Below are 27,205 nucleotides of genomic sequence, written 5' to 3'. Positions count from 1 at the left end.
ACCTGGCCCTCCCCGCCAGCCCGCCCTGGGCGGGGGCAGCTTGGGGGCCTCGGCAGGACACTAGCCTTGCGCTGGGGGCGGGGGGAGCCAAAGGCTTCACGAGCTCCTTTTCCATTAGCACGTCTGCGGCGTGCACGCGTGCCGGGCAGCGTGAGGGCTGAGGTGTGGTCCGAGGGTGCAGGATGTGTGCGCCTGGCCTTTGCCCCCGTGCAGGCACCTGTGTGTTCCGAGCTGGCTCTTCAGGAGGAAAGCAACAACTTCCTCTCTGGATCGCAGTCTGTCAGCGGCCCCAGATGTCTTCTCTTTGCCTTCTTTGGAGCACCTCCCCGGGGCCCCGGCGGCACCTCTGTCCCTTCTCTCCTCTCTGACAGAGCAAAGCCGCTTCTGTAGCCAGGTCGTCCCTGGCTGCAACAGGGCCCTTCCCAGTTCGGCTGCAGTACTGTAAGTCCTCTGTTAAAGAGGAATAACGATAACGCGGGGAGGAACGAGCTCTGTGCTCCAAGAGTGCAGGGCCTGGAACACAGTAGGTGCTCAGTAAACAGCAACGCGTACAGGCACCCAAGAGCTCGCCCGGCCCAAGCATTCTGACTCTCTTGGGCAGCCCCCGCTGGTGCCCGGGGAACACCTTGCAAAACAAAATGAGCAAGATGTGTGTGCGGGGCTGGGGGTCGGCTGGGACACTCACAACTGCAGGGCGCAGCCGCACGTGACACCCACGCCCACACACTGGCGCCAGCCCCTTATCTTCCCTGGGAAAGCTCGGGGCAGCCAGGTGGCAGCGCCTTGTGGTACTTTTCCATGACTTGATGGACGCTGTGTCTGTCTGGGATGTGGGGGAGGGGAGCTGTTGTTCCTTCTGGGTCCCTCCTGCTGACCTTGTCCTCAGGAGGCAGCTCAGCTGGGTTTTGGTGGGAGGGGCTGAGATGTCCAGCTTGTGCCCCGGCTGGGGCTGAACCCATCACGCCAGCTCCTCCTCCCTGGACGGTGGTCTGACCTCCGACAGCCCCCTAGCCCCAGGGCCTCGTTCTTCACACGGGGGTCTGGGAGCTCCGCTAGGGCAGGGGCCGTGTCTCCTGTCCGCCCGGGCGCCCAGCACTCAACCAGGAGCCAGCGCTCCTGAACTACTGCCCTGCAGGTCAGCCCTGCACAGGGAGGGGGGCCGCTGTCTGGGGTGGGGGTTAAATGCATGGGGCAGCCTGGGCCACCTCAGAGCCAGCTTCTGGTCAAACTGGAATAATGAGGGCGGCTTCCTCAGGGGGCGTCCTGAGGACTGCAGGGAGGAAGCAGGCAGTGAGCTCAGGCACTTCCCGGGCAGCGGGCAGCGCTACGGAAGGCTCGGACTGGAGCCAGCGGCCCCACCGCGCTCTGTGCTCTGGACTCAAGTTGCTCCAGCAGCTTGAGGTTTCGGGGACTGGGCGGGTCTGGGGAATGTTAGAACCGCGCGGGGAAAAACGAGCTGTGAGCAGAGAGGAACGGCCCATCGGGCTTGCTGCCAGAGGGCCAACCCGGAGGGCTGCGCGGAGGAAGCGGCTCTGCGGGAGGCAGGGACTTCCCGGGCGGCGAGGGCGGCACAGGCCCCGGGACGCGAGCCCGGCCAGGGGGTCCCACGAGCCCTCCGGGGACCGGGTCCGGGCAGGCCGGGCCACGGGCTCGCGGGTCTGGACACCGCGGGGGCCGCGGGGAGAGTCCCGGCCGCGGCCGCGCAGGCACCGCCGGGCCCGCCGGGGGCGGGGGGCGCGGACGGCGCAGCGGTCCCGGGGCCGGCCCGGCGCTCGCGGCCGCGGGGCCCGAGGCCGGCCGGGACGCGGCCCCGCGGGGGGAGGCCCGACGCCGCGCCCGAGGGCAGGGGACACCGGCGCCGCGCCGCCCGGGCGCAGGTCCGGGAAGCGAGCGCCCGCGGCCCGCCCCCGCGCCTGCGCCGGAGCGGCCGGGGTGGGGATGGGGGCGGGGCCGGGCCCCTCCGGGGGCGGAGCCGGCGGCTCGGGGTGGGGACGCCCGTTGTGACCCCGCCCCCAGGGCGGGGCCTCCGCTCCGGGCGGGCCGTTGGCCGCGGCGGAACCTTCGCGCGGCGGGGGCGCGCGCGCGGGGGACGGCTTGGCGGCGGCGCCGCGGCCGGCGCTGGGGGCGGCGCGGCGTCCGGCTCGGCTCGGCTGCGGCTCCGGCTCGGCTCCCGCCCCGCTGCGCGCGCAGTGCCCGCCCGCAGGCCGCCCAGCGCGAGGGGCGCGCGGCGCCGGAGGCCCCGAGCCGCGGTGGACCGCTGGGAGGAGGGGGCGGCGCGCCTCAGGTGAGGGCCCGGGGAGGGCCGGGCGAGGGGCCCGCGGCCCCCCACTCGGGCTTCCGGGCCGGCACCCCGAGCCCCGCTCCCGCCCTGCCCGGAGCCCCGGCCCCCGTCGGCGTCCCCTCGGGCCCCGAGCCCCCAGCCTCTCCCGGGACCCGGGGACCCCTGTCGCTTTGCGGCCCCGAGACCCCGCAGGCTCCTGAGAGGCCGCCGGGTCCCCGCGCGCGCCGGCCGGAGCGCCCTGGGCCACGCCGAGCGGTCGAGGCGCGCGACGGCCGCCGCCCCGGGTCTCGCGCCCGCGGGCCGCGCGGGGAGGCAGCGCCGAGGGCAGGGCCGGCGACCCAAGCGCGCCTCCGTGGAAACGGCCTCCTTGGACGCCGACCGTCCCGGGAAGCGCCGCGCAGCCGCGGAGGACGCGGCCGCCCTCCCGCCCCGGGAGCTGTTTCTGTGGAGCCTGAGGCGCGACGACCTTGACCCGCCTGAGGAGGCCCCCCGGGGGAGGCGGCAGGTGAGCTGCCCCCGGGCAGCCGGGCGTGATGAGCTCGCCGGGGCCCTGGAGACAAAGGGGACGGTCCAGGGAGACGCCGAGGCAGCGCGCCGGCTTCGGGGCGCTCACGTGTGGCGAGCCCCGAGGCGCGGCCGGGCGGCCGGGGGGCTCTTGCTTCCTCAGGACGCCGGGCTCGCCCCCCCATCTGCTTCCTTCGGGCAGGAGGCGGCGCGGAGACCGGCGTCCTCTGAGGGGTCCCCTCGGGGCCCAGCCGAGCGGAGGGTGCTGGGAGCGGCTGGTTTCGCCGGGGGCTTCTCCCCGCTGCCTTAATGGCGGTTGTTTGTCTTGGCGCTTCTGGAGGCGCCTGGAGCGAGAAGGCTGGAGAAGCCGCAGATCCGCCGGACCCTGCCGCCTGCCGGGTCCAGGCCCGAGGACGAGGAGAGGCACAAGCTCTGGAGGGCGTTTTGGAGTCTCGGGGCCAGGCGGGGCCCCTGGGGGCGCCAAGGCCAGGGCCGTGTCCAGAAGCCCCGGTAGCCTCTGACTCCTTGGGGGCCCCTGGACGGCATCTCAGGTCGATTCTCAGGGTCTCAGTTTTCCCTTCTGGAAGCTGGGCTAGTGTCGCCACAGAACGCCAAGATCCCCCCAGCCCTGAAGTTCTGTACTCCTGTCACTGTAGCTTTACTTTCTAGAACTCGTCAGTGCGCCTCTTGGGGGGTAAACGTTGGCGGCTCACGTGTCTTAGGCCCACGCACAAGTGCGCTTCAGCGTTGGGAACGCGTGTCATGCGCTCGGTGACGTGTCACAGCTGATGGACTGGCCGCGGGTCGGCGAGCCCTCCCGGGTTGGCGGGGCTCCTGGTAAAACGTCAGGCCCGCGTGTGCTGCTCTGCGCCGCCTGCTGTTGCCAGGGTGGTTGGCCTCTTCAGAGGGTTTCGGGTCAGCCTGGGCCAGGTGAGGGCAGCACCTCAGGGCTGCCGCGGGGCCTGAACGCAGGTGACGTGCTGACGCTTTCCCTCGAATCTAAGGACGAAAAAAGTTGACGGAATTCCTCTCAGCTCTCTGACTCGAGTCCTCACCGCAGTCCTGCCAGTCGTGGGTAGCGAGATGTGGAGGGAGTTGTGGCAGCTTTGGGGCTAAGGCTTCCTTTTGGGGGTCTGGACACTCAACTTCTGTCGTTTGCAGTTTCCAGCTCAAGTGAAGCTCGTCACGCCACTAGACTGGCCGGAAATGCATCCGTCAGCCAGATTCCAGATTGTTCCAAGTACTCTTGTTGCCCAGTAGTTTCTGCTTCCGCGGCCCCTCCTGGCTCAGCGCGGGGCCTGCGCGCACTCTGAGAAAGGCAGTTTGTGGGGTCAGGTCGGCGTACAGGGAGAAGGTGCTGAGCGCTGCTGTGTGGGTGTCCGGAGCTCTGCTGGCCTCGGGGGCTTCACAGGGGGCCTGCTGGGAAGGTGGGGTCCCGCCGCTGCTCCCTGACGGCCGCTGTGGTGGGACGTCAGCACGAGGCCTGCGGCCGCCCGGCTCGCCCTCGGGACTGGCCCGGCGAGGCACAGCCGCGCGGTGCTGCTGCTCTGGCGCAGATTCCGGGGCCTCTTGTTCCACCCCGCAGCGGGTGGGCGCAGGTGAGTGCAGCCACCACGTGGACGCTGCCGTGGGCGCCGCGTCTCCTGCCTGGGCCGTGCTGGGAGCGCGCTTCGCTGCCCTCGCACAGCTTGGGGCGCCACGGCGACCTGCAGAGGTCGGGAGGGCTCGCGGGGGTTACTGGGACTCCTGTGGGCTTGAGACTCATGGCCGTGCTGTTGGCGAAGGTGTAGCGTGTAAAAGGAAGTGGCCAGTTCTTCAAACTCCACTGTTGAAAATTTCTGTTTCTGCCGCGTTGTCTCCGTCCCCCGCAGAGCTTCATGGACTCCAGTGCCCAGGGGTCCCCTCCGGTCCCTCTGCTCTTCGGGCCGGCGAGTGACTCAGACCCTCAGTGCCTGGGCCTGGTTGGGCAGGTTGCCAGCTGGCCCCCTGAGGCCCTCATCGGGTGTGGCCGGGTCAGGGTGACCCCCGTCGAGTGGGTGGGGCCGAGTTATGCTGGTGCTGATGGCTGTTCCCGCTCGGAGGGCCAGCCTGGCTTTCCCGGAGGGCAGGCCGCGCTGTCCTGGCGCCCACTGGGCGCCTGCTTGCTGGCGAGAGCCATCCCCGAAGGCGTCGGAGGACCCCGGGCGGGGCAGGGGCCGTGGGCTCGGGGAGGCGGGCGTCCTCCCAGCCCGGCCCGGGGGGCTGGGCTTCTGCGTTGGACGTGGCTTGATGGACGTGTGTCGTGCTGGATGCCGGGGTGTCAAGGACAAGGCGGCCTGAGCCTGCCCTGAAGCCAGCTCATGAAACACTCGCGATGTCGATTTGCAGCAGACGCCATCCGCCGGGCTTTCATTCAGGGCTTCCGGTTAACGAGCGCAGCAGCTGTTCGCTCAAATGTGTCGGGGCCTGACGGTGCTTTCGGGACATGCCGATAGGTGCGTAAAACATGGGTTTGCTTGGCTTTGGGCCTGCACGCTGTGGCGACGGCGCGGTCACCAAGGAAACCAAAGATGCAGCTTCTGAAAGGTCCCCGGAGGCTTTTGTTGCTGTTGCCGGGACTCTGGCTGGCTGAGCGGCGGGGCGGGGAGGGGCGCGGAGCTCCGCCGTCCTCCCGAAACTCGCAGACCTGGTTCTGACGCTGTGCAAGGCTCCGGGGCCCTTGGTTGGAAAACAAGGCGAGAGCCGGGTGTTTTCTGGGTTCTTGTGGGATTTGGCGCCGCGGCTGCCGGGAGCACGGGAAGTGAGCTCATGCTGCAGGCCCGGCGGCCCGAGCCGCGCGTGTCTACATATGGGCAGCTGGGCGCCCCGAGCCGGCCGTGAGCAGGACCAGAGCTTCCGTGGGACGCGGCTGGGACCCCTAGAGGTGCACGGTGGGGTTCAAGTCCAGAGGCTCCTCTGCCGCGGAGTGGAACCTGGTGGCGGCGCAGAGCGGGGGCCGGGGGTCGCCCTGGCGCTGCGCCAGGTGCCAGGGAAAGAGAAGGCGCCCAGTGCCTCGGCCGCTGCGTCCCCGCCGCTGCCTCCTCTCCTGGGTGCCAAGGACTTAGGGGACCCCTTGTTCTCTTGGGGTCACTTGATTGCGGAGTCAGGTCCAGCCCAGCGACATCTCCGCGGCCGCACTGCTGGGAGCGTGAGCGCACGCCATGCTCGGTGTCCGCGCAGCACCCGGCCGCGGCGCGACCGCTGCTGTTCACGCGATGCTCGAGACGCAGCGCCCCGCCTAGCTGGGCGAGCCTGGGGAGCACGCCTGGCTGAGGGCCGGGCCTGGGGTTAGTCATCTGATAAGCATCTGGCAGGAACCTCCCCCAGGTGGGACTCGGGCCTCTCGGTTCCGCTCTGCCCCTGCGGAGGAAGTCGGCCTTCGGGGCAGGTCCCAGCCCTTGGCTCATCCCCCAGCTCGCCGGCCGGGCGGGTCTGCAGCTGCTTTCCCTGGGGCAGGGCGCATGGGTTGACAGAGCCAAGCCTTGGATTTGACGGTGGGTGGCTGCTGGGGACTCCCGGGGGGCACCCCTGGCTCCCACCTTTCCCTGTGGGGGGTACTGGTGTCCTCACTCGTGTCCTGAGGTGACGGTGCGCTCCCCAAACACTTGGGGGGCGTCACAGACGTTCCGGGGAGTTTGGTAGAAGCTCTGGGGAGAAGGCCGCCGCAGACAGTGGTGTGTACATTCTCGGGGGACATTCTTGGGACCCCATTGAGATGTCACACCTGGTGATGCTTCGCGACAGATCAAGTCTGGTTTCCTCGTCCTGGAAATGGGCTTCCGGCGCCTGACTAGCGGGGAGAGGAGATGCCGGCTCCGGGCAGGCGCCGCCGTCGTGCGGGCAGGGCGGGCCGCTCTCCTGGACGCGGAGGGCCCGCGCCGAGGCGTCAGTGCTCGTGGTCCTGACCTCAGCGGCCGCTCCTGAACAGCCTACGCAGATGGGCTCCGGGGTGCCGAGCCCGCGCGGGGTGGGAGGGGAGGCGCCCAGCGACGCGGGGCCTCGGGGGGCCGTGCGCCCACAGGCGCGGCGTAACAGGCGGGAGGGGTACCCGTGAGGCGTGGGGCCGGGGAGCCCCCAGGGGGTCCCGAGCCGCTGCTGGTTTGGGCTGGAGGGGGGTGGGGCCGTGGGGTGGGACCTCCCCACGCGCAGTAAGCGCGGGTCACGAGCCAGGGGGACGTGACTCTGGAAGGGCGCGGAGGCGGTGTGACGGCGGCCGCCCGGCCGGGCCCTGCCTCTGGGGGGGCCTCCTCCTTCCTTCTCGGGAAGTCGCTTGTGCTCGCGTCCGCGGGAGCCCAGGGGGGCCTTGGCCCCCGGAAGTCACCCTGCACAGGAGCCCAGCCCAGGAGACACGGGGGGGTCTGCACCTTGTGTCTTTCCGGCCTCTGGCTCGGTGCGGGGCCGGGCCTTGAATGTCACCCCAGCCTCCGCTGTCTCCCCGCGACCCGCCGAAGGCCCGTGTCCGGGACGTGGAAGCCGCGCCTGACCGACTTCTCTTCCCAGGGCGCACAGATGGATCCGGCGGAGAAGGCGGCCGACAGGAGCGAGCAGAAGTCCAGGTAAATGGAGCCCGGTGCTCGGCTGCGCTGGCGGGGGTGGGGGTGGGGGGCGCCGTGACTGCGGGCGCCGCGGGTCGGGCGGAGGGGGAGCGGCGCAAGAGGAGGGGCACGCCCCGCCGGATGGGGTGGCAGAAATCCAGCATTTTGCTAGAATTTTCTATGAGCACGGGTTGTCTCGTGTCTCGTACTCACAAGCTGCAGAGGATTTGAACTGGTTGAGCTTTTTGCTCAGACGCAGATCGTCTTGAGTCCCGTGGGCTTCACCCCGGGGACCGCACACGACTGCCCCCAAGTCCTCTGTGGAGTGAGGACAGCACGTGCGAGAGCGAGCGAAAGCCCCCGGGGCCGTGGGGTGCCCGCTCGCTGCGCCCCGACACGCCCGGGCCGCTGTTTCTCCCGCGCCCGTTGCTACCCACTGGGCGTTCTCTCCCCCCTCGCTTTTAAGTAGAAAGTTTTTAAAGAGCCTCGTCCGGAAGCAGCCCCAGGAGCTGCTGCTGGTCATCGGGACGGGGGTGAGCGCGGCAGTGGCCCCGGGGATCCCCGCCCTCTGCTCGTGGCGCAGCTGCATCGAGGCGGTCATCGAGGCGGCCGAGCAGCTGGAGGTGCTGCACCCCGGGGACGTGGCCGAGTTCCGCAGGAAGGTGACGAAGGACCGGGACCTGCTGGTGGTCGCGCACGACCTGATCCGGAAGATGTCGCCGGTGAGCGGCCGGCCCGAGCGCGCCGGGGGTGCCGGGCTCTGGCCCGGGCGCGGGTCTGTGAAGGGCCCGCCTGGTGGCCGCGCCTCAGCGGGGGGCGGGAGCCCGGGCCTGTCCGTCCGACGACCATCTCTGGCGCGGTGACGCGGGTCCAAGTGGGGCCGCACGCAGAGGTGCAGTGGGGTCTGGGGCTTGGCCGGGTCGGGACCAGCTCCAACTGCTGTCCGACCTCCGCTGCTTCCCTCCGGCTCCGGTCAGCTGCCCCGACTGCTGCGCACCCCCAGCCGGAGGGGAGGGGAGGGCCACCCTCCTCCCATGCCCCGTCCTACGCGGCCACCCCTGGGCCAGTCTCAGCAGCTGGTGTGGGAGCAGGCTGTGCTTCCTGGTGCCACCCCCCACTTCCCTGACCCCCGCGCAGAGCTCTCCTGAGCGCTGCCGCTGGCAGCTCGGCCTCTCCCAGAGCCAGCCCAGCGGGCGGCATGGATGTGGCTCTTGTTAGGGCTGCCGGTGACCTCTGGTGCTACCTCCGGAGGCCCATCTCAGCCGTGGCCTGGCTGGATCTGCCGCGACGCGTCTCTCAGCCACGTTCAGAGGCACCGAGACCCCACAATCTGCTCCTCTGAGCAGGGGAGGGTCTCCACCTTCCAGGCCCCCACACCTGTCTCCAGGCGCCCTCTTGACCCCACCTGCCGACCCGCCACAGGCCAGTGCTGTTGCCTCAGTGCCTGTGCACGCGCTCTTCTCTATGCCGCGCTCTCCAGAGACCGCGGGCTCCCTCAGGCCCTCCTGGTGCCCCTGCCGCCTGCAGCACCCAGTCCCCTTCCTGTTTCCCTTTCCCGGCACCCAGCGCGGTCCGTCTGTCTCCGCCTCCAGAGGTTGTAGCTCGCGCTGCTCTGTCTGTCCCTCCCCGGCCCCTCCCCAGCACCCAGCTTGAGCGGGTGGAGCGGTGGTTCCTGATCCGTTCTTTGGCGCCCCCCCCTCCTGCAGCGCACGGGCGACACCAAGCCCAGCTTCTTCCAGGACTGCCTGATGGAGGTCTTCGACAACCTGGAGCAGCACATCCAGAACCCGCTGGTGCTGCAGTCCATCCTCAGCCTGATGGAGCGGGGCACCATGGTCCTGACCACCAACTACGACAACCTGCTGGAGATCTTCGGGCAGCAGCAGCACAAGCCCATGGAGTCCCTGGACTTGAAGGACAAGACCAAGGTGTGCCCGGGGAGCAGGGGCACACTGGGGTGGGGGAGGCGTTGTGCTCCCCACGCCTCTCCCCGTCCCTTGAGACCCGCGGGCTTCTCAGCGCGGGGCCGGCCTGCTCCCTGGGCCCACCGGGAGGGCACCCTGCACTTCTGGGCCTTCTCTTGTCCCGTGGGCCTCGCAGTGGCCGTCGCGGAAAGGTGGCCGTCGGGCAACGCCGCGTCTCCGTCCTGTTTGTCGTGACGTTGTGGTTGATTTGCCTTTTGTTTAAAAACAAATTGGACTAGAGATGGAGTTTTTAATCCCGATTTCCCCTTGACGTCATGCTGTGGGCGCTTTCCTGTCCTGCGCTGTCGCCGGCAGCACAACTCACGGCCGGAGCCGAGGCCGCTGACGCCCCCCCACCCCCCGCTGTACCCTCGGGGCCGTGGCGACACGCAGCGGGAGCGGCTACCCTGTGGCCCGTGCTGCCTGCTTTGGGCCGACTCCTGCGGAGGGGGAGGGCGCAGGGTGTGACTATTTTAAAGGCTGATCGTGTACATCACCAGGTGGTTTTCCAGAACGATCACAGCCGCACGCCCACCGGCTGTGACGGGAACACCTGTTCCCTGCGCCGGCGCAGAACAAAGTACATTTGGCAACTGGGTCTTACTTCTTTACTGAGGCGCCATTTCTCCTGTGGCGTCTGCGTCCCCGCGTGTCTGGGAGAAGACCGGACGGCGGCACTGCCCAGGACACCCCCGCGGCCAGCTCCGGGCGGGAAGGGCCAGCCCTGCGGGGCTCCCTCTCCTTCATGGCCCCAGGAAGGGGGCCCCCCAGGGCAGCCCTCGCCGGAGCGGGGCGGGACCCGGCCTCAGGCCTCGCGTGCCCACTGCCCCGCGTGCGGCCTGCTCACCCCGGGGGGGCCCTGTGAGGCGCGCAGTGGCAGGAGCAGCCTCCCGCGGCCCCCGCCTGCTGTTGTGAGGCCCGCGCGAGGAGACGCGCCGACAAGGGCCTCGTCTCAGGACCGTTGTCCTGGATGTTGAGATGAAAGCTCCTGTCCTATTGTTTTTTACGTGATTTTTCTGAGTAAAAACGAGGTTTGGGAGCAGGAAGTGGCGCTGTGTGGCGTGGGCGGCGGGCGAGCCGGCAGGGCCCCGCGTCGTCAGTCTGCCGCCGCCGCCGGAGAGGCTTGTCCTGCCTTTAAAGTCCTTTCTGCTAGGACGCGGCAGGCGCCGCCGTGCGGGGCTGTGGAAGCCGTGACCGTAGGTGGAAACGTCACTCTTCCTCTTCCCAAGGCGCGCGTGCAAACCGCGAGCCCGAGGCGCTTTCCTCGCGTCTGCTCGGGGTCCCTCCCGGGCACTCACTGGCCTTTGTCTCGGCCCGGCCCCAGGTCCTGCAGTGGGCGCGCGGGCACATCCGCTACGGCGTCCTGCACATCCACGGCCTGTACACGGATCCCTGCGGGATGGTCCTGGACCCCTCGGGCTATAAAGACGTCACGCAAGACCCAGAAGTCATGGTAGGCCGCTCCGCGCGTACGGGCATCACCCCAGGGCCCCAGGGCGTCCCGCTTCCGCCCTCGGCTGTGGCTCCAGGCCGGCCCACGGGGGAGGGCTCAGTAAACCCCGGCGCCCGGTCCCTTGGAGAGCGTGGGTGTGAAGGCTTGCTGGGCCCTCCTGGTGCCGTGGCCCGGGGTGCAGTGAACTTTCCGTGGCACCCCGGGGTCCTCTTGCCTGGCCTCCCGCCCTCCACTTGCCGCTTGTCTGCTCCTTTCTCTGCCTGCCATCTGCTTGGCTTTCAAAGCGTAGCTGTTCAGCTTCATTTTCTGTGGGGCGGCTTTGACAGCCCCGACAGAACGCGTGGTGGAAACAGCGCAGCCCCGCTCTGTGTAGACGCTCCTGCACGGCCTTTGGACGTGACGCTGCCTCGGGTGGCCACTCTTCAGTGCTGGCCCTGGCTGTGTATCCGAGGCCAGGCTGACCTCGGCAGCCGCCTTGGGGGTGGGCTGTGGCTGTGCCGACAGGAGCCTTTGTGGAGGGGGTGGAGGGCGGAGCTGGGGACTCTGCTGCGGGCCCGAGGGACCCTGCCCCCTGGGGGTGCCATCCCTGGGCCCTGCCTCACCACAGTGCCTGTCCGCCCTCCTGGCGAGACAGATCTTGCTCCAGGGCACTGTGTGCGCGCCATGCTGAGCTGTAAAGCACGGACGGTCCTTTTTTAGGTTGTGACACTTTACAGTTGCACAGCATTCCAGACGGGTTGAGGGACTGCGTTGACAAGACCCGGTGGGGTGCGCACTGGGCTGCCCTTTCGCTGAGGCGCCTCCTCCCTGGATGAGGATTTGGGCTCTGGGCCAGTGAACCCGGCTCCAGAGGAGAGGCGCCTGTGACAGGCGAGGGCTCTCGTGGTGCACGGCGGTCCGTGCGGCGCCGGAGGGGCTGTCCGGGAGCCCTGGCTTAAAGGCACCAGGACGGAGGGAGGACGAGACCCAGATGCGAAACAAACACAACGAAGACGCCGCGGCAGCAGCGCAGGGCTCGTGGCGAGCCGGCGACCTCGTCTTTCAAGGGGCTTCCCTGTTCTCGTCCCAGGAAGTCCTCCAGAACCTGTACCGCACCAAGTCCTTCCTGTTCGTGGGCTGCGGAGAGACCCTCCGCGACCAGATATTCCAGGCGCTGTTCCTCTACTCGGTGCCCAACAAGGTGGAGCTGGAGCACTACATGCTGGTGCTCAAGGAGAGCGAGGACCACTTCTTCAAGCACCAGGCCGACATGCTGCTGCACGGCATCAAGGTGGTGTCCTACGGCCGCTGCTTCGACTACTTCCCCGGCTACGTGCAGGACCTGGCCACGCAGATCTGCCAGCAGCGGAGCCCAGGTACGGGATCTCTTTGCTCTTCCAGCGCACGGCCGGCGGGTCTCCCCGTGTTCGCCGAGTGAGTGTGTGCACCACGCGTGCAGCTGAGAGGCGTGAAGCCACACGCGCCCCCAGTACTCCAGCTCGTTTTCTTTTCTTTTCTTTTTTAAAGAAGGCCCGTTTATTTATTTATTTTTTAGCATTTATTTATTTATTTATACAAGCACTGGGTACAGTCAGAAGCGCGGGAGGGTGAGAGGATCCACCAGAGCCAGAGCGGGGAGCAGAGCAGGCAGAAGGACCGAAGGACACTGCTGAGGGGAGCAGCGGGCGGCAGGAGAGGTCTGCGCGCCATGCGGGACCCTCCTCTGGTGGCCGGGGAGCAGCCGGGGAGCGAACCGGCGCTGCAGAGGCTGCGGGCAGCCTCGCAACCCAGCGCTCAACCGCTGCGCCCCCGGGGAGGCCCATTCCAGCTAGTGCTCAAAAGTGTGTGTGCGCGTGTGCGCGCGTACCAGGGTGTCAGGGGGCTGGCCTGAGAGGAGCAGCCTGTCACCAGAGTGAGGTGGGGCGTGGACTCTCACCTTTACCCTTCGCCCCACTTTTGAAAGTTCAGGCCGCTGGGACACGAGTGACCTCAGGGAGAACGTTATTCCTTCTTTCCTGCTTTGCGGAGCGCCGCGCCGCGCCCCTGAGCAGTGCTGGCGCCCCGCCCGAGGGCACTGGCCAGAGACGGGACAGGCTCGGTCCCTGTGCTGGGCTCGCGGTCCTGAAACATGTATGGTGTGAACTGGGGTGCGGTGTCCACTGTCACCCCACGGTGACAGCAGCCCCGGGCTCAGCCCAGCGCCCTGGAGAAGTCTAGGGCTGCCGAGACCACCGGCGGCCGGCGCACGGGTCACCCGCTGGGTCTTTTCGGAATTGACCAGAGCTGCTCCCTAAGAGGGGTGCGGGGTGGACGCCACATCCCTGGTCTCGTTTAGGGTTCAGCCAGACGAGGCAGCCAGCGGCTGGCCAGTCAGTGACGGGGATGCTGGGCTGACAGTGGAGTGAGGGGCCTGGCCGCGTGCCCTGCCAGCCCCAAGCACCTGGCCCGCCGTCCCAGCCGCCGCCCCTGCTCCACACACGTGACTTCCCGGAGGGCCAGGCCTCACGGAAACGGCGAGCTGGGCCCCCACAGACTCCGCTGAGAGCCATGCTGTCCCTTTCTGGGACCCCAGTTGTGGGTTCCGCAGGCTGCCTGGGGCTGCACCTCCTTTTGGACGGCTGAACCCCCCAGCACGTTTGCGAGGTGCTGCTCCTGACTGGACAGGCGAGGAGCCTGGGAGGGGTTGGCTGAGTCCCCTCAGGCCCCACACTACATGCTGTTGGTCCTCAGGGGCCCCGGGAGTGCAGGTGGGTGGCCCCACGCAGCAGGCCTCCCGCTGAGGCGCGCCCACGCGGGCTCTGCTGACCGCTCTCCTTTCTCCTCCAGATGCCGATCGAGTGGACAGCACCACGTTGCTCGGTAAAGCAGACCTTTGTTTTCACCAGTGTTTTTGTCCCTGCTGTCCCTGACCTCCCGGCCACTGGTGCGAAACGGCGGGAGCATTTCCTGCATGAAACGTTTACGCGTGTCCGAACAGCCCCTGCGGGGCTGGGCAGCCGTGCTGCTCTGGCGGTGCGCTCCTGGCACGACGGGGTGAAGGGCCACCCGCCAGCGGGCGGGGGGGCTGGTCAGCAGGGCCAGCGGCTGCCTCCGTGCCCTCTTGGGCTAGCCCTGAGAGTTGCGGGCTGCGGCGCAGGGCTCTGTCCATGGCTGCTGGTGGGTCTGACTCGGTGACTGCCTGGAGGCTGCCGCCACAACTCTCACCACAGAGGTCCTGACTTTCACGTCAGCTTTTCTGCCTCCTCCTCGTTTGCAATGTGGAGGCTCCCCTTTGCGGCCTCTGCTACCGCCCCGGGGGCAGACCGGCTAGGCCCAGGGCCGGTGCGGGCTGTGCGCTTGGTCAGCCGCTGCTCAGGAGCCTCCTGGCCCCGTCTCTGGACTCGGCGGGGCGGCAGAGGCGAGGACTCACGGGGCGGGCGGGCCGCAGGACGGGCATGTGGGGTGCGCTGGGCTCCCCAGGCCCTCGTGGAGAGGGCGGGCCCGCCAGAGCGGCTTTCTCGCTTAGGTCTGACTCCAGAGCTGGCTTGGGCGTTCGAGGGACGCCTCCACCCGCCCCCCTGCTCTGCGGCGCATGACGTGCCCTGGACTTGGAGGGAGGGTTCTGGAACAGACGGCGTTCACTGAGAGTTTCCACCCTCCAGGGAACGCCTGTCAGGACTGCGCGAAGAGGAAGTTGGAGGAGAACGGCGTCGACGTCTCCAAACGGCCGAGACAATCAGACACGGGTGAGCTGTGCGGCTTGTCCTGGGGCGCTGGCAGGCGTGGCTCACGGCCTTAGTCCCTGCGCTCCTGGCTGGTAGGGAGGACGCGCTTGTCCTTCTGCCTTCCAGGGGCGCCCCTGCTGGAACCTCTTAATTTGAATTGGCTTCTTGTGGGGGGCCGCGGGGTGGGGCCTCGCAGGTGGTCGCCCCGCAAATCTCTGCCAGGCGAGCGAACCCGAGCGATCCCATGTGGGTCAGGGACGGGAACCCGCAGCAGGTGGCCTGTCCTCACGCACGCGCCGTCGCCTCCAGGGGGAGCCACGTGTTCCCTCGTCCCTCCGCCCGTCCTCGCCGCTCCTTCCTCGCGGGCCCCCTTGTCGGCCACTAGGCCCCGGCCCTCGCGCCGCTCGCGGGCTGACCAAGAGCCGGAAAACAAACGCGTTTCCTTCAGTGGCCGTGGGCGCGCGGGCGGCCTGTCCTCAGTGTCAGGGTCAGACGCGCCCTCCCGTTTCTTCCCGCTGCTCGGCAGCGCCGCAAGGCAGGGCTGCGTTGTGTTTTTTGAGGAATTTCTAGATTCTGCTTTCCCCCCAGTCTTCCAAAAGCAAACGCTTCCCAAGATGGGTGCCCTTGGGCACCTCGTGCTCACCTGTCCCGCTGCTCCTTTCTGGAGGCCGCAGGCGCCCCGAACCTCTTCTAGGCGCCCGCCGCGCCTCCCGTCTTCCTGCCGGCACCTCTCGGAGCCTGCGCGCGGCGGGTCAGCTCCCCGGGGCGGGCGCGTCTGCAGGGCTCTCGTGGGCCTCCCTGGCCAGGTCCTCGGTGAAGGGGGTGGGTGCTGCCGCCGGGGACCCGTGGTCACCCCCAGCTCGCCTCCTGGGCGGGGCTTGGATCTTCTCCTGGGTCAGGACCGTGTTCTCGGGCGCACACCTTTTCTGTGGACCTTGTCCAGGGGTGCTTTTCTCGAGTTCTGGAATAACCTGTGGTTTCCTGGATGAATTGTCTTCTCTGTGCCCTCTTGGATTCACGCTTGGGACTGCCTGGGTTGGCGTCTTGTGTCTTCTATTGTGGCTTAATTTGCATGTTTTCAAAAACTTCCTGGGAGACTCAAAATTATGTCCTAGCCTTGGGCTCACACTCCTGCGGGCGGCGTCCCCGCTGGCCGAGGCGCCCTCCTCCCGGCGCTGCCCTGTCGTGGCCCCGCCGCCCCGCCAAGCCCTGGGGCGCCAGAGGCCTCCCGGTCGTCTGGCACACCTGAAGGTGTGGGCGCGGGGGCGTCCGGAGCGGAGAGCCCGTTCCAGTGGAGTCCTCGCGCGGCGCCTGCGGCGGTCAGAGGCGTCCTGAGCGCTTGGGAGCGCGGCGCCGCCCTTGCCGCCTCTCCCTGCACGCCACGGGGGCAGGCCCTGCTGGAATAGTCTGTGGAGAGCCAGCATGCGCCACGAACGCAGACAGCAGGCAGACCACGGCAACAAGGCGACTTGGAGAAACGGCTGCCGGCGAGGGCTGGCGGCCCCGCGGGGGTGGGGGCCGGAGGCGGCCGCGGGAGAGGGCGGTGGGAGGGCGCCCGCTGCCGCCGCTGGCGTTGCCCTTCCAGCTCCAAGCTCTGACCTGTAGAGGAGGCTTCCATGGAGGCGGGATTCCTCGGAGCCTTTGGTAACTCTGGGCTGTGCGCGCAGCTGGCGGGCGTGGCCGCCCCCCCCCCCAGTACTGTGCGTTCCCTGCAGGGCGTGCGGCTCTTCCCCACTGTCTCCTTCCTGCTTGGGTTTGCGTCGGGGCTGCCCGGGGCCCAGGCCAGCAGCCTGCGCCTCACCGGCGGTCGCGGCTACTTGGAGAAAAGCCCCCGGGCCCTTCCCCGCAGAAAGCGTTGCCCCGCTCTGCGTGTGGTTCCCAGTGCCCTGCGCGCTGGGAGCGCCTGCTCAGACCTTGCGCCCTGGCTGCCCCGGCGGGTCCACGTCCCCAGAGCGGCCCTCGGCCGCGGCTACTCTTCCCGCAGCGGGCCGGGGTTCAGGCAGATAAAAGAACCCCGTCCGGAAGTGGAAGTCCGAGCGCAAGCGCTTTCGCAAGCCGAACTTGAACGTTCGCTCCTTTTCTTGTCTACACAGATGATGCCGGAGGGTCTTGAAGTCTTTAAAGCCAATAAAACCTGCAACTTTGAAAACCAGCCTTGTGACCACAGTGCCATGCCCGAGCCACGAGGGGTGCTCCGAGAGCTCCACGCGGGGCTCAGTTCCAACGTCACACCCCCCGAAAGAGCCATGTGGGGGTGGCCCTCGGAGGCTGGGTGACGGGCCCGCCGCGTGACGCCCGGGCGGCGTCCCACACCCCCCTCAGGTGCACTTGCCGGACTGCGGACAGCTACCTCAGGGCCAGAGGCGGCGGGGAGGGACGCGCCTGCTTCCCCGACGCCCACGGGGTGCGCCCTCTGTCCAGGTGGCTTTTCTAATAAAGCGGGGAGCGGAGGCCTTCCCAGCAGCGGCGGTTGCCAAAGAAACGAGACCAGACACATTTTGTAATTCCGACGCGGGAACGCCTGTTACCGCAGCAGAAACACGTCAGCTGCCACACAAACGCAGCCCCGGGCCCGCGGGGTGGAAGAATGCTTCTGCCAGGCTTTGGGGAGAGGGTTTGCAGTTTTTGTTCCAAAGAGCTGGCAGGGCGGCGGCGGCTCGGGAGTGGAGGCCGGCGCGGCGCGGCTCTGCTTCGTGACCAGTCGTCGGGAAATAAGTTGCAAGTTGTTCTCGGACTAGAAAGCCCGGGCTTTCTGGGTCTGCGTTCTTGGGTGTGAACCCCGCCTCTCCCCTCTCTCCCTCAGGCCCTTCCTGCAGCTCGTGTCGCGGGGTCTGCGGGCTCGGGGGGTGCAGCGTGCCGGCGTCTGCAAGCCGGAGCGGCCGCTGCGCGCGGTGCCAGCGCCCGGGGAGTGGCTGTGGGTGACGGGGGCGGAGGCCCAGCTTGCTCCCAGAGGCGGCCTATCTCTGACAGGACATGTCTCGCCGAGTCCTAAGACACAGCCCAGGGGTGGCACCAGGGCCCCCATAGCTACGGAGAAAGTCACGAGAAAGAAACCTGAGGTTGGGGTGTGCAGGGGCCCACAGGTAAGCCGAGGCCTGCTGGCGACTTTAGAAGCATGGGGTACCCCTTGTATGTTGCCTGCTCACAAATAAACTTTCCACTCCACTCCACGGGCTCGACTGTTCGTTTGTTAGGGAAGGTCTGGCGGCCGCGGCTCAGGACGACTTCCGCGCGACGTGCTGCTCCGCGGGGAAACCCGTCAGGTGGTTTAACTTGAATGTGCTCTACTTTCTTTAAAAAGGCAACAATTTTTTCGAAAAAGGCACAAAGAGCAACCCGGGATGCAGCGCGGGGCCTGAAAGCTGGGGCGACGCGGCAGGCGAGCGGGGCGGGAGCAGGGCTGGCTGGAGGCGAGGCTCCTGGCGGGGCGGGGTGGGTCCCCTGCGGGCTCTGCTCTCAAGGCCAGCCGGCAGCGGGGAGCGGCGCTGCCAGCGCAAGGTGCATTTGCCTAGTTCTGTGGGCGGCACGGGGCAGGGTGCAGAGCGTGGGCGCAGAGTCATTCTCCACAGTCGCGCCCGCCTCACGCCGACCATCGCCTGCCTGGCCCCTCGCCGCAGCTCGGCTCACCCACCCTCTGGCCGCCGCTGTCGGTGACAGAACCTGCGGGGCCCCCCAACCGGCCCTCCAGCGCCCACGCCCCTCCACGTCCCCAGCGAGCTGCGCCTGTGCCGGCGCCCACCGCACAGCCAACTCCGGGGCGGCTCGGCCCAGTGCCGTGGCAGGCCGCGGGGTCCATGCGCCCGCACCCACGTCCTGAGCGCAGCCCCAGCTAGGGCTAGAGCGCCGCCGGTTTCCCTCTGGAGCGTGGGGCTTGGGCGTGCGGCCGCCCCCGGCCGAGCAGGTTCACTGTTGATTCGAGAAGGTGGATACAGGCGTCGCGGAGCCCGCAGTGGACGCAGCCTCTGGTGCTGGGGCAGGGGCGCGGACACAGGCAGACTGGGCGGGGGTGGGGGGGGCGCTGGGAGGCGGCAGCAACGAGGCCCCCCAGCCCCGTGAACCTCCTTCACCCTGCTCAGTCGTCTCAGCTTCCCCCTCGCGTAACGCGCGCTCCCCGCGCACCCTGTGCTCCCGGCCGGGGTGTCTGCATCCCAGGTGTGCAGGCCCCGCGCTCATGCCTCTCGGCCTGGGCGATCCGAGCGCGCCCCATGCTGGTGCTCCCAAGGGCTTGTTACGCCACATGATAGCACCTGCGGGCAGGGCAACCTGGAGCAAACGGCTCCGTTTCCCCACAGGCCCCAGCCCCGTGCCCGTGCCCGTGCCCCGTGTTTGCTGCCACGGGGGTGGGCGCGCAGGAAAGCGGCGCTGCGTGTTGTGGCAGTGGTGACCGTACCTGAGGCGTCGCGGGCGCTCTGCGAGTGGGCGTGTGGAGACAGCAGCCCGCGCAGAGAGGAGCCGCCGCGCAGGCGTGTGTGGTGCTGGTGACGGTGAGGACGGAGCGGCCGGCGTCCGCCTTGTCGCCAGGACTGAAGGGAGGAGGTCAGGGTGGAGCCTCTGCTGCCCGCAGCTCAGGGCTCGGCTGGGCGAGGCAAGGCCTTCACCTGTTGCTCAGGCGGAGCGTCCTGTCCTTACGCCGCTCACGCGTGTTCAGGGGCGCGTCCGTCTTCTGGAGGCGCTCCCCCCGCCAGTCTTCAGTAGGAGACCCCGGCACCTTAAGCGTTTCGTTTCGAAATGGAAAGAAGGGGCTCCCGGGAACCCCGCCAAGTGTCCTTGGCGCCGCGGGCCTGGGGCAGCCCGTGCTGCGTCTCCCCCTCGCGGTCGCCGCCCTGGAACCACTTAGATGGCCCTGAGGCAGGGACTCAAGTTTGCCTTAAAAACTGCGCTGAAACCGGAAGCCGCCTCAAGTCAGACTGTTGTTTATTAACATTTTCAGCCACTGCCACCCGTTCTCCGAGCGCCTCCCGCATGTCACCGAGGCGGGCCGGGGGCGGGGGGGGGGGGGGAAGGGAGGGGCCTTTGCAGAACCCAGTATTTCTCTGACTTGCTTTCAAACTGAAGCTAAAACTTTGGGTACGAAGTGTTCGTTTCCCCCTTAACCTGCGCGGCGGCGCCCGGGGCGTCCCAGCTGTCCGCAGGCGGCCCGAGTGTGAGGAGCCGCTCACCCCGGCGGGTCTGCGCCCGGGCGCAGCGGCTCCAGGTCCTAATGTGACTCTCGGTGTCTCCTGCTGCCCTCGCGGCCTCCGGCGTCGGGGTACGGGGAGAGGTCCAGGGTCAGGACCCGGCTGAACATGCAGTCGTCGTGCTGAAACGGAGGGACAGGGTCACGGCCTGGGCCGCGGGGCGCCGGCATGCGCGGGACGGGGCGGCCACGGTGCTGCGTCTCGGTGTCTGCGTCTCAGGCGGAGCCTCCCGCCGCGCGCAGGCGGTGCCAGGCCCGTGCCGACCTCTGCTGTATTCCCCGTGCCCGGCCCGGGAAAGGCCTCCAGCACGGGGCCTCCTGCGCTCGGGGGGCCGGGCGCCAGCAGGCGTGGGGCAGGCTCTAGCTGGACAGGGGCGCACGTTTTCCCTTGTGCGGGCAACTCCTCCTCCACGCCGCGCCCCCCCGGGGAGCAGGCAGCTCACATGCGTCACACACCCAGCGCCATCTCCCACCCTCTCCCCACCTCCTCATCGTTTGTCCCCCACCGGGAAGCCCCAAACTCCTTTTCTTCACTGAAGATGTGCAAGGGCCCAGCTTCCCGGCTCCTTGGGTTGCCCGTCACCAAACACCCGGCGCGAACACGCGCGACGACCTGCGCGAACAGGCTCCTGCGTGTTTCTGGTCGCGCTGTCTCCCGCCAGCCTGGCTGACAGGACCCCAGCCCGAGAACCTAAGCTGGGCTGAGGAAAATGATTCTTCCCTTCCTCTCTGCCGCTACAAGGATCGCCATTCCTCTCTCCCAGCAGCCGCCTGACATGGGGTCGGCACAGGGAGGGAAATTCATTTTTGTCTTAACTTACAGGAAAACTGAGGAGGAAAACCTAACTGTCCAGAGACAGAACGCCCGGCTCAGCCGCGCTACGTACTAGCCGGACGAGCACGTCGAAGGCCACCGGGGACGCGTTCCGGTCAAGTCACGACACAGCCTGGAACCTCCGGGCAGCCTGTTGTTGCCTTTGGGGCTTTTGGGAGGGGAGAGGCTGCTCTCAGCGCTGCCGCGCGCGGGGGTTTCGCTGAGACACTAAGACACTCCAGAAATCTGAGACGACGTTCGCAGCTGGCTGTGTACGCTGCCGCGAGCTGTTCTTTCACAAACAAAACCAGCACACTGCTCCGCAATTTTCGCTCTGCTTTCATTTCTGTCTCTCAAGCGCCTGTACTGCCATCCGCAAACAGTAGTTACTTTGACATCTGATTAGACGTCACCTTAGCCCCTACTTATCAAGGCAGGAGCCCAGTGGGCACAGACGCCCTCGGGGAGTTTGGGTCACGCTCCGAGAGACGCGAGGCAGCCTCACCTCCGGGTAGATGCCGATCAGGGCGTCCGCTTTGGAATAGAACTCTTCCTTGAGAGAAATGATTATCATCTGACACTGGTCTCGGGTCTGCTCCTTGATGTAACTGGAGACCTGAGGGGAAATGAAGCGCACACTTCACCTGCAGGGCACGGCCTCGTGGGGCAGAGATGCCGCTGCTCGCGACGCCACCCACTTCGGGGGCCAGGCGCGTGCGTGCCTTCCTGGGGATGCCGCGAAGCCTCAGCCACCGCAGGCTTGGAAGTAGTTCAGACTCTAGAAAAGGGGCTAGTGAAAAACATTAAATCTATGATCTGAAACTTTAAAGCATTCTTAAGAACGAAGCTCTAAAACACTGGATAAAAACGCAAGCAGCCTTTGTAACACGATGAAACGGAAACCGCCTCTTATTTTCTGAGGGTGAAGAGGAAAGTGTCCAACGTTCCAACTTCCAACCCGCCAAAACAGAGCCCGAAGAAGGGAGCAAGATGGCGGCCGCGTGTGCGCTGAGAACCGCGACGAGTCATTTCGTCAGAGGCGATCTGAGCGGCTGCTGCAGGAAGCCCGACGCCAAGGAGCGGGAGCAAGGGCACAGGAGACGGTGGGCGGGCACGAGTCCTGGCGAGTGAGGTCGGCTTGAAAGTTGGCGAATGGGGGAGGGGAGATCAGACTCAACCTCCCAAGTCCCTGGACCCCTCAGAGATTGCTTTAGGGGTGTCTGTGTTGGGGGAGGGCCCAGCTGCACCCAAAACACTAAGGGCCCGGGCCTGGAGCGGGAACGGCAGCTTCAGCTGAGTGACGAGGAGGAGGGAAACTGCCTCTGAACTGAAGCGCGTGAACACAGAAGCCCAGCCTCAGAGCGGCAGCGGCTGTGACACAGGACTCGGGGCAGCTCGGGAGACCGACAGGAATGGGGGAGACTGGCGCATGGTAACGGGGCGCGACGCGATGAATGCTGGGCACCCTGGTCACAGGTCACTTCACAGATACCCAGCAGCAACGCTGCGATCCAGCCCATCAGCCCTCACTCAGCTTCCTGTGTGGACGCCCCAACAACTCCTGAGGGCTCCCTAATCTTACATGAAAATTATCCTGAACCCTGTTTTCTTTTAGATATTTAACACAAATTTGATTTTTAACCAGCAATTAAACTCTCCATTCTGGACAAAAGGCCTCTGACCGCAGCATGACCCTTGAGTTGCAGACATTCTACCAGAAATTCAAAGCAGACAGGAACTTACTTTGCCAATGTTCGTGTTGTCCAGGGCTGCGTCTACTTCGTCTAAAACAAAAAATGGAGCAGGCCGAAAACTAGAAAAAAATTGAGAGTCAGGTAAACAGCAATGTTCCCGGAGAGGATGGCGTGCTCCGACTACAGACAGCGTATCGCTGTGGATGCCCGTCCAAGGCACCCATGCCCTCTGCTCTGTGAACCCCACACCCCGCCTGTCTGCATCCCAGCAGGCCTGTGCAAGAGGCGCCAGCTCGTCCTCCCACCTGTTCCTCTGACACAGATGACACCGTCGCGCGTGGCGCCCAACCTACTGCTCCTTCTCGGTCTTCTTGCTCTGACTTCTCACACGGTGGTGCCCTCAGGCTCAGTGCTCACAGGGCACCCTTGGTGGGTCCTCCTGCTGTCAAGACTGTCATCCACGTGCTGACGGCTCCCACACTTCAACTGACAGGAGCGCGCTCTCCTGACTTCTCACCTCCCCATACGACAGCTCACTCAATTCCACGCTCAGACTCCTGCCAGACCACTCTCTCACCTGCCCCTCCACGCCTGCCCCTCCTGTGTTGGCCTCCACGCCCGTGAATGGCAGCTCTCATCACTCTAGTCGATTTAAATGGTCCCTGACGCCGTCTTCGACCCCAGGCCTCACCGACTCTACCTTCCACTCACCCTGGCCTGGGACAGCCTGTTGGCCTATTTCATTGTGACTCCTGCCTCTGCAGTGCACTGTTGTCCTCGGACTCCAGGCCCCTAGCACTTGCCTTTCCTCAGGTCTAGAACATTCTCCCCTTCACTATTCACATGACTTGCCCCCTAAACGCCTTCAAATCTTTGCTTAAATCTTACTTTCTCAAACAGGCCTTCCCTCATGCCTCCAGCCTTTCCTTGTTACTGTCCCCACTCCCTGCTTTAATTTCTTCTCCTGTAGGATTTGTCATCTAACAGTCTCTGTATCAGGAGCTAGCTTACTCGCGGACTTTACTGCCTGTCGCCCCCAGTGAAATGAAGTGCTTTGACAGCAGTGCTGCTCACTGCTCGCTCCAATGCCACGATCGTGGGTCCACTGTAAGGACCTAAACAGCCCGGAATAAGTGATGGGGATGCCCGGTAACAGTCCCCCTCAGGTCAGGTCCACTCCCGCAGGCCCCTGCTCAGGTCCCTGCCTGCTGCTTTTACATTCATGATTCTTCCTTTCCTTCCCTGTCACGGCCTGTTCCTTTTCCTCTGTGAGACCAACACAGATGTAGAACTCTGAGGCCAGATCATGAAGAGAGACAGCATCATGGGTCCCGAGCTCTTCACTGGAAGCTCTGAATGCTGAAAGCTGTTGTCTTAATTTTAGTTAACCTTTCCCCTTGATTTATTTTACAAACAGCGCCACTGTCATCCATGGAAATGGGGTTACATTTCTTTTTTCACAAAGACGGTTACAGCATGGACTAGGAAAACATACACAAGTTGAGCTTTTTTGTTTTGTTTGGGCTCTTTGCAACTGGGTTTTTGGTAATGCTGATGTCACATCTGGCCATTCCAAATAGTCTCTCTTTGCTATGAAGATGGTGTATTAGACGCTACCGATAACAGAAACTGAAAAAACATGTCCAAGACTGCATTGTCTGGTTTGCGAACTAAACTGCTGTCTAAAATATAACTGAGTTGTCTGGCTGAAGAAAACAGCTTTGCATTCCATGTGCTGATTATGCCAACAACGGGCAGTTCGTAGCACCCCTGTGGGGAGGCCCATCCAGCCTCTGTGCTGACGTGGACCCGAGGGGCTTACGGCGCTCTCACCTGTGCACAGCAAACAGGAGCGCCAGAGCCGCCACGCACTTTTCTCCCCCTGACAAATTGTCCATTGGCATGAACCGCTTGCCTGGAGCCACGCAGTTGTAGCTAATGCCCTCCAAGTAAGGCTCTTCTGGGTTCTCTGGGCTAAGAAAGGCCTGGAATACATGTTACATACTTAGCAATTATCAGCAAAGTGACCAGTAAACCTCACATGGGGTTGCAACAGAGTTTAACTGCAAAACGTCCTATTCACAGACTTCCCTCGATTTTGATGGGAAAATACCGAGGCCTGCAGATACTGCACTGAGCGCTACGTGGAACCACAGCCAAGTGGGCTGGCTGAGGGAGCAGGGCAAAACATCCTCACCCACTAAGGAGCAGGCCTGGCCCCGGGACTGCCACCCAAACCTCAGCAGCACACGCCGCGGTCTCACAAGAACAGGTCCAGTCGCCGAGCCCCGCCGTGGGCCACAGGCACAGGGCAGACTCCGGCCCGCAAGGAGCGAGTGGGTTTTGGTTTCTACTTTTCTAAGTATCTGGCTCAGGACGGCCACTTGGTCATAAAAGAACACCCGAGAGCGGTAAAGCAGACGGGTAAGGTCTGACCTACATCCTTATTCCACTGTCAAGCCCACGTCCTGGCCGTGGCTCCTGACGGTGGACCGGGGGCGGCTCTAGCGAGACTGGCCTCCCAAGGCACACATCTGGGACTGAGTCCCGGCTTTAGTTCTTTCTCTTTTGTTATTCTGGTCAACTCCTCAGACCCCCCCATCAGCCATCACCCCCAATTCCCCTAGAGTTCCCTGCCTTTACTACAGAGACCATCAGAAGTTTTATACATTCAAATGAGCACCAAACAGAATGACAGAACTCAGAGAGCTGGGAAACTAAGGGATCTAATCCACTCATTTTCCAGCTGAGACGCAGGACAGGGAGTTGTGACTGGTCCCGGCTGCTAGTGGTGGGGGAGGGGCGGACGACAGGACGTTGTGACCCGTCGCCAGGAACCGACTGTTCCCGGGAGTGTTCCCTCCAAAATGTGGCGGTTGCTTATTTCCCACCAGAAAAAAACCACCATCACTAAAGTTCCCACTCATACTGGGGGTGAAAAATACATACTTGAGCACTGTTGTTTCTGCAGAGCTTCTTGTAGATTTGATCAATTGAGACTGAGACGTGCTCAAAACACTGGCTGAAAAGATCGTATCTCCTTTTTTTCACCTGTTCAAACTCTTGCCTACACATTCTGGCTTCCTTTCTGCTGGCCTCAAAAGCTAAGAGAGAATCAATGTTCTTTATTTTGGGAACCACTAAAGGGCTTCTCTTATTTCAACTTTAAGCATAAAATACTTTTAAAACTGTACTTTGAGTTTGGTTGTCTTGAGGAAACTCTACCAACTATTACTCATGTCAGGAACGTGGCTCCTCACTGATGAGCCTTTTCCCAGTAGCGCAATTTTTAAATCACGACAGGTTCTGACAGTATCGACACGCTAATTACGCTGGTAGGAACAAGTGTCTGTTTCTGAAATAGCCGACACACCTGTCTTTAAATTAAAGAACTTTTCAAGAAGGACGCGGGGGTTCACTATCAACAGTACATGACACAAGGGAAAAAGGGGGGAAAGGCAACAGAGCGACATCTATGTAGTAACCGCAAAGGCAGACCCCGGGGGGCTGCTGGTAAGCGGGAGAAGTTGTTAGCAAGAAAAGCTCTTGTTCACCGTCCGTGGACTCCTGGAACTTGTCCCTGACAGTCCGCAGGTTCTCCCGCGCTCTCAGGTTGGGGGCTGCCGTCTTCAACAGAACCTCTTCCTGGGACGCCACCTGCTGCAGCAGGAGTCGAAGGTGGTCCTCCACCTCTTTATCGGACTCGAGAGCCTGTCGTGGGCCGAGAACAGTAAGGGTCAGTCGGTAACCCTTTTGGGGCCCAGGGGACCTGGCCCGGCCTCACGCCCTCTTGGGCTGATGCGTGGGCCGTTGCGCCGTCCTTGGCTCCCCAGGTCGGCTGTGCTCACTCAGGCTCTGTCAGAGCTGCTCTCTTGGGACACACTTCACTTTCGTGGTTCTTAATCTGGCAAAACGACTCACACATCATTTACTTCTCCATTAAGCAAATACCGATCGCCTCTCTGCGAGGTACCGGGCACTGAGGATTCAGGGACAGCACGTGGGCTGCGCCTGCCCTTCGCCAGCTCCCGCGGAGGGCGGAGCACAGTGGGACATGCTGGTGGGAACATCTGATAACAACCTATCCACACTATTTCTTTTGTTTTTAAAGCTTTATTACCTGAAAACTATTCTGCAGCATTTAAACATGCAGTACCACCACGAGCTAAAGGATGGAGACCCCGCAGTACCTTCAAGTCCTCTCTCAGAGCGCTGTAGTCCACCTCGATGGGTTCTTCCTTTTCATAGATGTCAGTTGTCGCCGGGGTACTTTCCGCTTCCGTCCCCAGCTGGAACACGCAAGCCCTCTCCTTGTTACTGGAAACGGTGAGCCCTGCGTGCCACCCCCCACTCCCCACCAGGGCACCAGCTGACTGCGTCTCCCCCAGAATGGATGCTCATCCCCCGCCCCAGGACAGTGACCTCTCCCCAGTGGTCCCTGGTCAGCGCTCTGGAGAGCCGCTTTACACCCGCTGCTGCTTCTGCTCGGGACGGGACCCACCTACTTCTACACACCCCTGCTACGTGCTACTAGACATGCTTATGAGACTCCGGCCAAGTGACTCGCCTCTAGGGGCCCTCCACCACCTTCCTTGTTCACAGTTACTTGAGCAGGAGACTGGCTCTGTGGCTTCACCCCCAACCCTGACGTCCCCCTCAGGACCAGAAAGCACAACTGGATGAGGACGATCATACACCCCAATCCTTCTCTCCCCAGCACAACATGGCCTGGGCCTTTTTTCACTACCCTGGACACTTTACTCTTAGAAAGCGTCATGCTGGACCAAGCGCATGCACCATTCTGCTGGGGCCTGACCAGCAAAGTGGAACAGGACTATCACTTTTTCTTTTCTGATAATGATTCAGTATTAACCCAGCTTAAGTATCTTAATTCCTGCTTGGAAATACTCCACCTTGCTCATGAAAGTCATTCAAACTATTAAATGATTAACTTCACATTGAGGTGGGAATAGTGGAGAATACACTGACCAACAGCATCCACCAGGGGTCAGGCCTTGGACTGCTGTCTCACCTACTTCATTCCAGCGTGGACCTGAGGTCACGCTGCCGCTTCACTAGACCT

At 64.7% G+C, this 27,205-nt stretch overlaps 2 protein-coding genes across 8 annotated transcripts in view; one reads left to right on the top strand and one right to left on the bottom strand.

Annotated features, from left to right (window-relative positions):
• Positions 1 to 976: 976 nt before the first annotated feature.
• FAM118A (family with sequence similarity 118 member A) lies at positions 977 to 21,069 on the top strand. Of its 6 annotated transcripts, none has more exons than XM_037513387.2 (9): positions 977 to 1,135; positions 7,304 to 7,359; positions 7,805 to 8,060; positions 9,045 to 9,266; positions 10,627 to 10,755; positions 11,825 to 12,110; positions 13,561 to 13,593; positions 14,376 to 14,459; positions 20,438 to 21,069. In XM_037513387.2, exons 2-9 carry the CDS (start codon positions 7,313 to 7,315, stop codon positions 20,458 to 20,460), a joined length of 1,080 nt encoding a protein of 359 aa, XP_037369284.1. In that variant the 5' UTR covers positions 977 to 1,135; positions 7,304 to 7,312; the 3' UTR covers positions 20,461 to 21,069. The 6 variants fall into 6 exon arrangements, with proteins under 6 accessions (XP_037369284.1, XP_054551956.1, XP_037369288.1 ...); XM_054695981.1 differs by lacking the exon at positions 977 to 1,135 and adding an exon at positions 2,238 to 2,284 and having other exon boundaries at positions 7,808 to 8,060; XM_037513391.2 differs by lacking the exon at positions 977 to 1,135 and adding an exon at positions 2,238 to 2,284.
• SMC1B (structural maintenance of chromosomes 1B) overlaps positions 19,438 to 27,205 on the bottom strand; it is a 39,874-nt gene continuing 32,106 nt past the window's right edge. For both annotated transcript variants that reach the window (XM_037513393.2, XM_054695978.1), the window contains exons 19-25: positions 26,313 to 26,411; positions 25,677 to 25,833; positions 25,072 to 25,226; positions 23,956 to 24,107; positions 22,172 to 22,241; positions 20,934 to 21,044; positions 19,438 to 19,737 (exon numbers count right to left, since the gene is read on the bottom strand). In XM_037513393.2, the coding sequence (XP_037369290.1) occupies positions 19,636 to 19,737; positions 20,934 to 21,044; positions 22,172 to 22,241; positions 23,956 to 24,107; positions 25,072 to 25,226; positions 25,677 to 25,833; positions 26,313 to 26,411 (846 nt within the window). In that variant the 3' untranslated portion in view covers positions 19,438 to 19,635. The remainder of the gene's footprint in view (positions 19,738 to 20,933; positions 21,045 to 22,171; positions 22,242 to 23,955; positions 24,108 to 25,071; positions 25,227 to 25,676; positions 25,834 to 26,312; positions 26,412 to 27,205) is intronic.

This window comes from Talpa occidentalis, unplaced genomic scaffold, assembly GCF_014898055.3.
Source record: "Talpa occidentalis isolate TD23 unplaced genomic scaffold, MPIMG_talOcc4v2.1 talOcc4.16, whole genome shotgun sequence".
Taxonomy (NCBI): Eukaryota; Metazoa; Chordata; class Mammalia; order Eulipotyphla; family Talpidae; genus Talpa; species Talpa occidentalis.
The sequence above is the reverse complement of the archived record's forward strand: the minus strand, read 5'-3'. Positions and strand labels throughout refer to the sequence as shown.